Source organism: Falco peregrinus, chromosome 1 (assembly GCF_023634155.1).
Source record: "Falco peregrinus isolate bFalPer1 chromosome 1, bFalPer1.pri, whole genome shotgun sequence".
Taxonomy (NCBI): Eukaryota; Metazoa; Chordata; class Aves; order Falconiformes; family Falconidae; genus Falco; species Falco peregrinus.
In genome coordinates this window covers 76,594,960-76,607,168 of record NC_073721.1, presented here as the reverse complement: position 1 = coordinate 76,607,168, position 12,209 = coordinate 76,594,960, and the positions used below count along the sequence as shown (strand labels likewise).

General features: G+C 36.3%; 1 protein-coding gene across 7 annotated transcripts in view; it reads left to right on the top strand.

Annotated features, from left to right (window-relative positions):
- The window catches only part of FSIP1 (fibrous sheath interacting protein 1), an 89,039-nt gene extending 77,639 nt beyond the window's left edge, over positions 1 to 11,400 (top strand). For 5 of the 7 annotated variants that reach the window (XM_055817691.1, XM_027777269.2, XM_055817687.1 and 2 more), the window contains one exon: positions 6,700 to 10,825. In XM_055817691.1, the coding sequence (XP_055673666.1) occupies positions 6,700 to 7,365 (666 nt within the window). In that variant the 3' untranslated portion in view covers positions 7,366 to 10,825. Of the gene's footprint in view, positions 1 to 6,699; positions 10,826 to 11,021 lie in introns of those variants that run through there. The other 2 variants (XM_055817684.1, XM_055817685.1) reach the window with 2 other exon arrangements.
- The last annotated feature ends 809 nt before the right edge of the window (positions 11,401 to 12,209 follow it).

The window sequence follows — 12,209 nt, the reverse complement described above, 5'->3', positions numbered from 1 at the left end:
TAAGTGTAAAAAGTACAACTTGTAGCAATTCAGAAATAAAGCTTTTTGGGTCTTTAAAAGTCACAAAATTATTTCCATGTGCTTCCAAGAAGAAATTCATACTTAAAGCCACCTTCATTAAACCCTCTTCATTATATCCTGGTGCAGTACCATGCAAACTCTGCACCTGTGAGTAATGTAGCTTATTGTCTATGGTATCAAATGAGAAGAAAAATATCTTGTAAAAGATATTTTAGCTTCCTCTTTTTTTCTACTTCTGTCACCTCTGGTAACCAGTTGGTTTCTCCTCCTAATGTCTACAGGGTGTGGCATAGCTGATGAAGCATAATTTTTCATTATTTGCACATTAAAACCACAAGCATTGACTGGATATTTTTAAGAAAGATCAAATAAAAGCAAGTATTATGCCTCTATGTAATGACTAAAATATGCATGTTTAAATTAGTTCTGCCTGCAAGAACTTGTCATAATTATTTTTACTTGTATAACCTGTGGGCTATCTTAAAAAATCAAAAAGAAATGAACTGCTGCACTTACTGTGTCTCTTCTTCACAATTTTCACCTACTTTGCTACTGTAAATAAGAGCAAAATTGTATAAACTCATGTTTCCTTTTGATTTCTGTTAAGATGTCTCTTTGCCAGAAAAGGGGAAAAAAATCCTTTAGGGTTTTTATTTCCAATGTATTATGAAGTTCATTTTATTTTCTGAAATTTTATACTCTTTTAAAATTACTTTTGTAATAGAGATTTTTTATGATTCCATGAGGCTGATAATGGCTTTGATGTTGTGGTTCTGATGGCTCATGATTGTTACAAGTTGAATTTTCTTTTCAGACAGTGATGTTACCAGATGCTCACTAATCTCTTTTTTTTCTGGTGCTTTTGTTTTCTTGCCTAGTTACTTCTGTCCTTTCTGCTTTCTGGCTCTTAGCAGCAGCAGTGACAGAAAATTGACTACCAGACCTTTTTATTCTGCCTTTACACAAACAGAAACAGTGGAAAAAAATAAGGGAAAATTGTAACTAACAGAAGGAAAGATAGCAGAAGGAAAAGAGCAAAAGCAGGAGAATTTCTCTGTTGGCTCAGGAATCCTGTTCATTCTGAAAGATTTATGTCTTTCCTGAAACGGTATAGAAGTCCCCAAACCAGACATAAGCACAGGGCCACCAGATGGTGAATCATGATCATAGCACAAGGAGCTCTTAATTTCTGAATCCATTATTCAGCTTCCAGTCTTAATTTTTGACACCATCAAATCAATACACATTACTGTCCTCTCCAGAAATATGCTCTACTGAGTTGTAAGCATGTTTTCAATCTACTCTAGTTACATTTTCTCTCATTACATTCTGAAATAAACCTTCTGAAATAGCCTTACAGAGGAAAGGTTAACTTTTCTTTTGCATTTGTTAAGCTCTTTCTCATGAGGCAGTGGTTTTAAAACAAACAAACAAGCACTAAAAGCCATAACATGACATGATGGATACTTCCAAATTTTTGTAAAAGTGGATATACTGCGTCTGGCTGGGATGGAGTTAATTTTCTTCATAGCAGTTAGTATGGTGCTGTGTTTTGGATTTGTGACCAAAACAATACTGGTAAGACACCCCTGTTTTAGCTGTTGCTAGACAGGGCCTTCTGTTTCTGGTTCTGCCCTCCCAGTGAATAGACTGGGGATGTGCAGTACCCTGGGAGGGGACGTACTATGGCAGATGACCCAGACTAACCAAACAGATATTCCCTGCCATATAAATTCATGCACAGCAATAAAAAGGGAAAAGAGAGGGTTCTAGAAACTTACCCATCTTTTTCTCAGGAAGTGGCTGAACACTGGTCTTTTCCTTTCCTCTTTCCCTGTCCCACTGTGGCAGGGGGGTGAGAAGTGAGCAAGCAACTGTGTGGTGCTTAGCTGCCTGCTGGGGTTAACCCACAACAGTCCCATGAGGACATATTCCCATAACTGAAATTAGTTTACAAGTTATGAACAGCAATCCTGACTTTCATGGTGCCAAAGAACTTTGGGCCTTTAACATTTCTGGAATGTAAGAAGCTCTTCCACAATGACATGATTTGTCTGGTTTTGTATGCAGCACGATAACATCCTACAATAACACTGACCAGTACTGTTCCTAGGCAAGTGCTTCAGTGTGATGCTTAAAGGTGATGGTACATGCTGAGTTGAGTAGCGTGGAGATACAAGGCAAGGGTTGCCATTTCAAAGCTGTTTGAGAAGTCATGAAATAACTAAGACTTACAAAACCTTCCTGTCCTGATATGTCAAAAATGTGAAGGTTGTCTCAATACATCAGTATACTCTTGAAACTGAGTCTTTTTATCAGGAGAAGAGAGCAGTTACTTTAGAATTGACTGTTGCAGTCCTACACATCAGTAAAAATGTAAATTAGAGCATCAAAGTAAATTGTTTCAAGCAAAAAAAGTATCGTGAGAGCCGTTGATTGTAATACTTTCTGATTAAGCAACAAAATATACGTTTGTAGACGTGAGTCCTTAAATAGTCCTGGCTTTCTAGTGCCTGTTCATTTACTGTGTATCATTTAATGATTATTTACTATAATTAGAAATAATCCTGACATATTAACTTTCTCCCCATGCTAAAATCTGATAAGGCCTTTCCATGTTAGTCTGTTTCTGTATGTGTAGATGTGGAAAACAGGCCCAAAGCTTGAACTTGGAGCTGGTAGTCACAGCAGGTCTGTCCGCAGCAGTCTATAAGTTTGCATTCCTACCACATGCGGTAAGATTTTCTCTATAGACCCATGTCACCAAGGAACAAGAAATCTTCAGTCAGAGAAGGACTACAAGTGTGTGGAAAAACTAGCCACACATAAACAGTAAAGGTCATTAGCAAGCTCCTAAACTCCTTAGTTTTTTGGATCATTAACGGTAAAAAGCCTAGGAAATGAATAGGGCTCCATGTCCTATTAAAAATTAGCCAGAATAATTAACAGGATTTCCAATTTCTGATGGGAACCAGACCTGATAGCTCATTTTCCCTTGTCTAGTGGGCTGTTTCTGCATTTTGAATTACATTAATTTATATCCTTGTATTTTTAAATAAATAACTTGAAGTATTTTTTCTGTATAGGAGTTATAAATTATTTACAGTTTGGGGCAGTAAAAGCTTGGGAGAAGTAGAATCTAGTGTCTCCCTGAGACTGTGTTACTCATTCCAAGTCTTGTGACTCTAAAGTAGTACAATTAGCTGTGACAGGATTTCTTCTGGTGTGTGCAAACGTATACTTTACAAAATCCTAATACAGTTGCTGTATTATGTGACCCGTGAGCTAAAATGCTCATTTGCTTGCAAATGCACAGCCTTTCTTGGTGTGAGATGTCTCTCCTTAGGGTATTACATGTTTCCCTAAACTAACTTTTCTGATTTCAACAGCAGCCTTTCTGCTTCTATTGCAATGTAAATTTCTTGCTGCTGAGTGGATGACTGATGGCTATTTGCAAGCTATCTTCTCCTCTGCTGTATATTTTTCCCTTAACCCTGAAACGACTTTGGCACAAGAAAATTGTGAACAGTGAGCCTTTGATACTTTAAAATGTAATTTCTGGAGAGGTGTGTTAAATACTTTCTCTTTCCTTATCTTTGCATTCTTGCAAGCATGACTTAAAAAACGATCCAAAGGGAGGAAGAGATAAAGAAAGAACAAAAATAAGTAATGCTCTACACTGTCTGCTTTGCCTGCAGGCCTGCCACTCTGGAGGAAAACAAGCCCACAAGTTACCAAACTTTTTCACTCTATAGCTGTTATACTCATTTCCCTCCCCATGCGCCTTAGGCTCTAAATCTTCCCCCATAGCCCTCTGGTAATAATCACAGTAATCTATGAACTAATTGTCAATACAAGCCCTATGATTTTCCTGAAAGGAAAAAAATAAAAAAATAAATTTGGACAAGGAAAAATAGACTGCAGATAAATGGGGTGGGGATGAGGGGAATAAAAAGACAAAAGAAAAGCAGGACCAGATGATCTTCCTCCCTGTGCTCATTTTGTACTCATTCATTTGCTCCAGATGCAGAATTCCTTTCTGCAGTGAGTGAATTGCCCTGTCATTAACAGAAAATTAGAAAATTGGCACCAAATGATCTTGGCCAAGAGTTTGAAATATGTTACTATAGAACCACACACTCAAAAACAAGTTAGGAATCCATGTGGGTTTCCAGATGTGAGAATCTTCTGTGATACAAATATAGTTATGTTTACATAGCATAATGTTCTGCTCTGTGGATTACTCTAGATGCAGCTGTGCTTCCAGTAGTGGTATAACTATGTTACTGTGAAGCTCTGCCTGAGTGAATGCATCCTGTTTCTTTACAGCAAATCCATTCTAATAATGACTACTTGTAAAAAGATGTTGTCCTGCAAGTTAAAATACTCCTTCAAGGAATGTAAGGAATTCAGCATGGGCTAGTAGATTAGACTGAGAGTGAAAATTTGAAAAATTCCATGTTTCATTTTTGATTTGTCATGAGTTTTGCTCCTAATTGTTTTTCCCTGTCTGACTTATTTTTCATCAGTGAGTACTTTCTGCACTAGGATTAAAATTTAAAAGCCTGAGAAAAATTTGAAGAGGTCATAATTTTTTTCGTTATTACCTAAATAAGTGCATAAGGTTGTGGTTTGATTTCAGTTATATTATCAGAAGTACTTTGATTGATACCAAGATAAGCTGAATCTCTACATAATTATGTTCATCTAAATAAAGCTCTCTATATGTAATGATAGTCTGTCAGTGCTCTTTTTTTGGTTTGGTTTGTTTTTTTAAAAGCCCTTAACATATCAATTTCTTTAATGCAGTTGTCTTTTTTTGTATGTGTAGAAAGTGAGCTCCAAGTATCTTTGGGAAGGAAGTTGGTCTTTGGAGGAAAAGACTAATGGGTTAAATGAATCTATAAAACTGAGTTTAAGTGCATAAGCTAGTGCCTGAACTGTAATCTATGGTAGTGGTAATTAGCTGTTATTAATGATTGAACATGTAAATACAGAATGATGACTGAAAGTAGCCTAAAATGGCTTTCTTGTTCATTGTGTAGTGTCGCCTTGTAATTTTTAATAGCCACAACAAGTTTTATGAAAAAATACTATTTCCTTCTTGACTGAAAACTGTCCCCATTCATGAACAGTTTTCAGGTGTAATCCATACATCCTGTGCTACTTAGGCTGTGATCTCTGCATGTCATATACGTCCAACATGGTCATATCATTCCTGTGATGTCACTCTTGTCCAACTACAGGATATGACCTATATACTCCAGGTCATATTCTGTAGCTGGATAAGAGACCTTTAGGGAGAAAAAAAATCAGCTAGACATCTGATACTGATCTTTCCTCTGAAATTACAGTAGCTCCATGCTTTACACAATGTGAGGTAAATTCTAATAGTCATTACACAGTGAATACAATTGTTGTTTGACATAAATCACTGAAGTGATCTGATCCTTTGTCTCTTGGAGGCTGGGTAAAACCAAGGTTTTGATAGTAGAAAGCATCTTGTTACATTAAATGTTGCACAGTATCTATAATATTTATAATATATATTATTATATCTTCTATATCTCATATTTCATGGGCAAATGTGTTATGCATATCTAAAATATTTCTGGTACATTCCATTATAATCTAAATGTTGCACAGTATCTATAATATTTATAATATATATTATTATATCTTCTATATCTCATATTTCATGGGCAAATGTGTTATGCATATCTAAAATATTTCTGGTACATTCCATTATAATCTTTCAGTTGTCAGGGGATATTGTGCGTCTGTATTACCAAGGAGCATTAAAGATTATAAAGGCTAGAAATAACTCCCCATTGCAGACTTCCTTAAGCAAAATGTCATTTGATATTCTTCACCATTACCACCTAATATCAGTCATTATCTTTAATATCAAATTTTAAGAAATGTCCAGTAAAGAAAATCTGCATGATAAAAATGATGAGAGTGTGCCACTGTCTGAATAAGAAACTGACTGAAAAGATAAATCTGTGAGCTATCCAAGCAGTGACAGCTTGTAGAAAGCACTAAACCTCTTGTACAGAAGATGAGGCTTTCTTCTGTCACATGCCATGGGACATACTCGACGAGGTAGGTCCTGTAGATGAGTAACTGATATGCTTTTTGTGATATGGTTGACAGAGGCTGTGTTGCATTTCTACAGCGAGTGGCTGGGTATACTTCAGTTAATATTTGACGGTCTTTGTGGGCTGGTGCTGTCTAAAACCATTTTTGACCCCAGATGTGTTGCCCCAACAGCTGAAAGTCTTTTAGCAATGTGCTGTTTTGCTTTCGGTAACTAAAGTGTGAGTGTGTGTCTGTATGTATACGCAACACACCGAGCTATGTGAAAAAGTATGTGTTTTGGTAATTAAAAAGCAGTGATATCTAGCGGAAGACTGACCAAAATCAAAGGCCTCTCAGTGTCTTGTGGGCATCAGACTTCTTTCCTAACTTTCAGCATCTAATCTGTCTAGAACCTAGTGAAGATGTTACATAAATAATGTAATTGTGTAAATGTGTATGTAAATTCAGTTTGAATTGAAAAACATTGATATCAGTTTAAGAGTTCTGCCAGTGCTTTTGTATCTCTCAAAGTGTTTTATGGCGCTGCTTTTCATTAATTATATTTTGACAGAAGAAATTCTTGCCCTTTTTTTTCAGACTGAAGAACAAACGGGCCTCTCTGAAGAGCAGCTTAAGACCCTTCTGGAAGAATGTATGCAGCCTCAGAGAACAATAAGCAACGTTACCATGCCAAAGTCTCAGGAATCTCTTTCTTTTGGATTAAGTCCCCCTTGTTACACAAGTCAAGACTCCACTCTTCACTCCACATCTACTCTTTCCAAAATGTTAGTTGAAGACCATATTGTAGGGATGTTAATGGCTCAGGAAAAGGCTGGACTTGGAGACAAAAGCTTATGTGTTAATGCAGAGAGTGAAATCCCTGGCTACTATATCAGCAAAGCACTGGCTGATAGTCACTTATCAAAGGATTCACTGGCCCAAACAGAGGAACCTGATGACCTAGAAGGTTTACAGAAGATGGGTGATAAGAGTGTTACTGAAGGTTACTTTATGTCAAGAGCACTCAACACAAAAAGGTTGAAGAAACCTTCTTTCTTGGGTGAACCATTATATTGCATCAGCATGAACAATGAGCCATCCACGGAGGCTGACATTCTCAGCATACCACTGCAAACCAAAGGAGGTGAGACTCTTAACAACCCTTTAGAAAAGGCTTTTGATTATGATGAAAAAAAGCAAGCAGGTTCTCACCAAAGGTATGCACCAATACACACTGGTTGTTATGGTGAGGCAAGGATGTAATTTTATAAAACATAAAACTGGCCCAAAAATAATACACACAAAATAACAGAATGTTTATTAAAATTCTTGCCCTGACATAGCTGACTATAAGACTAGGACTCTTATGAAATATAATATTGATGTTGATTAATTCTGTCAACCGGAAAACAGTGTTGACAACACATACGGATTACCTTTTTGGTAGTCGAAAGTCATGTTCACTGTTATGTGGAGAGCAAATATTCTCCCAGTAGTTGGTGTAATGATGCACACAAACATCCAAGTGTTTCTTGAATTTTTTTAATAAGGTAGACTTGGTAATATAGAAACAAACATGACCTACCTACATTAAAAATAATGAATTTCTTTCAGGGAGTTCAAATTTACACATAGAAGATACCAAAATGAATAAATACTGCATAGTTTCTTTAAGTTACTTTTAGTTCAATGAAAGAAAGAATAGACTTTAACCAACAAAAGATTAAATTTACTCTGTCTGGTACTATAAAAATATTTTGGAAGTGTCTCTAGTTTTTATGTCCTTTACTTAAGTGCAATTTTTAATAGTGATTTTTTAAATTCTATAGTGATACTGTAATCTAAATCTACATTTATATTTTCAGCATAAGATCACTTCTCTTTCTAGAAAGCAACTGTTCATATAAGCCAGATTTTAGGCAGGTACATTGACATCTTCCATTTGTTTCATAAAATTTCTGACAGTATGAAGTTTGTGATTAAAGTGCTATAGTTTAATTGTATTAAAAATCAATAAATTTTGCTAGGTTTGTCAAGGTAGACCTTTGTTGTACTGGTAATCTATTCTGAATTTGGAGAAACGCTTGTTCACATTCATTGGTAATTTAAAAGAACATCCTAATACCTCTTTACCACGTTGTAATTTCTTAATTATGATTACAAATGCTTTTTTGATTGTTCACACTTAACCTTTCTACAGTGAAGGCAATGTTAATATTTTTTTCAGAGTGATTCCACCTAACCAAAAACAAGAAGGCCTGTTATTGCTCTTTTTACACTGCTAGACAAACTTGGTATCCAGACTCACCTGCCATATTTGCCCATTATGAGATTTAGGCCATAGTTGCAATAGGAAGAAAATAAGAATACGATACCTCTAGAGAAGGTTGCGTTTGGGTTTTTTTTTTGGTAAGTTAGTTTTCATCTAACTCCACACGGCAGCTTTGTACTTCATGAAGACACAAGCATCAGGAGAGTGGAGCAAGGGAAGCAAGAATTGGTCTGTCCTAGAGGAGGGTAAGGTGGCAGTGGTGGTAACGAGCAGCACAGAGAATGAGCTGTGCTGGGGCGACCTGATCTTATGCAGGAGTAACATGACAACGTACTGCAGCAATCAACAGTGAGAAAAACTCAGGTTTAACTTGCTGCCTTCACATGAATTAAAGTTTTCCTTTAGTCTGAAGAGATGTAGTACAGTCAGAGTCAAGTGTGACTGAGCCCCAGCTACCATCTCTCTTTCTTAGTGTATTTTAAGATGTGATGTGTTAAATTGAGGAGAACACCATGCACTGTAGCCACTATGCAGTGAAGTGAGCAGGTAACTGTTTATACCTGTTGGGGTAGACATAGTCACTATGAGGTAATTTTATTGCACAAGAGAGAAAGGAGATTTCAGCTATTAAGTAAATTTCTGTATAGGACATCTCATGGTAAAAGTCTTTAAAGTGAATGCGTTAATGTTTGTTGCATAATAATCTTTGAGCCATCATCATGCATTGTGTCATAGCAATGCAATAGGGTGTTTTGATACTCTGTATTCACTAGTGGCTGAGTAATGTTCAAGCATATAGACCTCAGATCTGTATGGCTGATAAACATCTTGGGTTCATTTTGCTTACCTTTTTTTTATTTTATCTGGGTGGTGGTGGGGAAGTGTTCTGAATTTTCAGTCTTTACATCCTTTTCACTAAAAACCTGAAAAGAAACCAAGGATATAATTACAGGTATGTAGCCTCATCAGGCTTTGGGTCTTTGCATCAGTGTCTGATTTTTAAAATGGTGTAAACAGGTAATCTTTAGGCACAGAAAAAGTAAGTGGAAAATAAAACCCACTTCAGAGGTTTGTAATTGTTTTTACATTAGTGCTAAATATTTTGCAGTTATCCATAAACTTGCTTAAATTAATTATAGTCAGATTTATTGTATTCCATTAATAACTCTCATGCTAAAACATACATCCAATATTGGCATTTAATTAGATAGCAGTCCATTCTTATTATTTTTGTCAATATATTGCTCATGAGCAAGTGTACAGCGTAAAACGTAAAACCCCAATACCTTTCCACAAAATTGTTTCCTGCAAAGGTGACTCAGTTCTGTCTTAAGCAATTATTCCTGGCCATAAGCAAAAGGTTGTGATGTTTATCAAATTTATAAAGCTGCCTAATGTATTCTATAGGTAACCTTGTTGTTAGTTCAGACATGATTAGATGTGCCAGTTGCATTGAGGAAGGAGATCCCAGTGGAGTCCAGTTTAAGGCAAACACATCTGCAGATGAAGGTGTGAGAAGTGTCAGGTGTTATTTTTATCTTTAAGAGACATTTACATAGTTGAACTTTGTTATGGTCTTAATTCTAAAGGGCATTTAAATATGTATGCACAATCTTCTGTAAATAGCTGGATTTTCTGGCCTGCTACATGTGGTTTAAGCTGTGTAGTGCTGCGTAAGCAAACAAAACTGTGAAACTGGTTTAGCAGAATTTAGTCATTATGGTACTGTACTCTATGATACAGATTTACTGTAATACATTGTATGTATTTTAAGGAAAGCATAATTATTAACATAACTCATACACACACACACTCTTGTGTATGTATATTTCTGAAGGAAACTCTCATGTGCCTTCAGATATAAGTAATTCCTGTTTCTTCACAGAAGCAGTAATCTACATCAGGGTCATATGCATGTAAATGTAAGCGATGTTTACTGAGATAAACAGAAGACAGACTTACCTACATACAGATACGAAAAGGCTGCTATTTCTCAGTTATATGAACCAATTGGTAATTATTTCAAGGTTTTTTTTTTTTTTTCCTCTCGTAAGTTTTAAGTAGTAGTTGTATCACAAACTGTTGTTGCTGTTTCATCTTGCAAATAAGTATTGTGCTTACAGCAGTTCACCATACGATTCTTGTCTTTTTTACAGATGATATGAAGATTGAAAGTTGAGGGGAGAGTGATTATATACTTCTTTACACCAATGTTTTTCTGAAAGTGTGGTTAAACCTCCATCGGTGATATTATGCTGATGCAGTATCATTTCTGACAGCCTGAAGGGAATGAATTATTGTCATTGAAAACTGTTCCATTAGCTGATTTATTCTTGAGAGATAATTATTATTGTCATTATCATATGTTATTGGAGTTTGATTTCAAAATGAACTCTTGCATTTCCTTAAATGTCCTGGGAGAGTTCTATCTAATAAATTAATGTACATACACATTTGTGTAGCTGTGCAGCTGATAGATGTGTATGTCTTTCTTCATGAAAAGTGTAAAATAAAACTTGCAAAGTTCAGTTTCTTCTGATGAGACTTTACTAGAGTGGATGTGAAATGAACATAATTATTTTTCTTCCCTTACACACAATCTACTTTTTTCATGAAGTTAGCTAAAACCTGGCCTCTGTTATCACAGTGGTTTGCTGGAGCTTGCAGCCTGTCTGACTGCTGAGCCCTGGCTCAGTGAAGGACCCAACATGTACCCAGTTTCCTGCCCCAGGGCTGTCTGCTGGACCACTTGTTTGATTGAAGGAGACTTGCACAGGTCCTCTGCTGGATCGGAATATCAGCACCCATTTGCTCAGCTGTGTCTCATTCTAGACCCTGTGAAGATGGTGACCATATAGCAGTCTTATCCTCTAGTTAAGAAATGGAGCTGAATGATGAAAGATTGCAGTCCCTCGTGAAGGCTTGGTGTGGTTAAAAGTGAAGGAGTTTGCCCTAGCAGTTACTGGATTGTGAAACCTTACAGTGATGCCTAGCTGGGGGTGGGGGTCGGGGGGGTGGGGGGTGGTAATACAGCTGTTTTGTGTTTGGGATAATAATAAAAAATCGTATACTCTTTACCTAATGTTTCTCCTGAATTTTCTACTTATTTACTGAGCTGATGGTTAGTTTTTTATTTGATGCACTGTAGTGTCAGAAAAAGAAGACATGAAAAAACCCACAACCATGGTTCTCTTTAAAAGGTTGGGGTTTTTTTTGAGGGGACAGAGATATCCTAGCAGAGAAAACTCAACAGATTTTCCTATTGACAAACTCTCATTTGACACAAACTAAAAGGACAAATTATTTCTCAGATACTGTACTAGCCATTTAACTTTCAACAAGAAATGATGTATGAATAGAATGTTAACTACACAATGGCTGTGTTATGCATAGGGCTTACTTGAACTAATCTGAATGTTTAAATTAATGCACATATTGGCACAGATTTTAATCTCATTTAGAGTTGCCAGTCTGAGTGGATGTACACTCCTGAGGAAGTGGTAATTCTCTGGATATGTCAGTGATCAGAATCTAGCCTACTTTCTTTTAAATAAAAACATCAATGGGGCATTATATTTGTGACAAGCAAGTGCTATTTATTGTTTCATTTTCTGATATTTTTACCTGTTCTGCAACAGCAATAACAAACCCATTGATACTGGATGTTCTGCCTAGTCCCATTGCTCTGCAGAGGATTTCTGTAAGCATGTTTCATGGAGCTCTGCAAATCTCACCTAGATGTATTTCTTGTCTTCCTTAAAAATTTTAAGCCTGGGTCATAATTTCTTTACCATATATGTAATCAAAGCAGTACCAACAAGTATTTTTTGAAGAG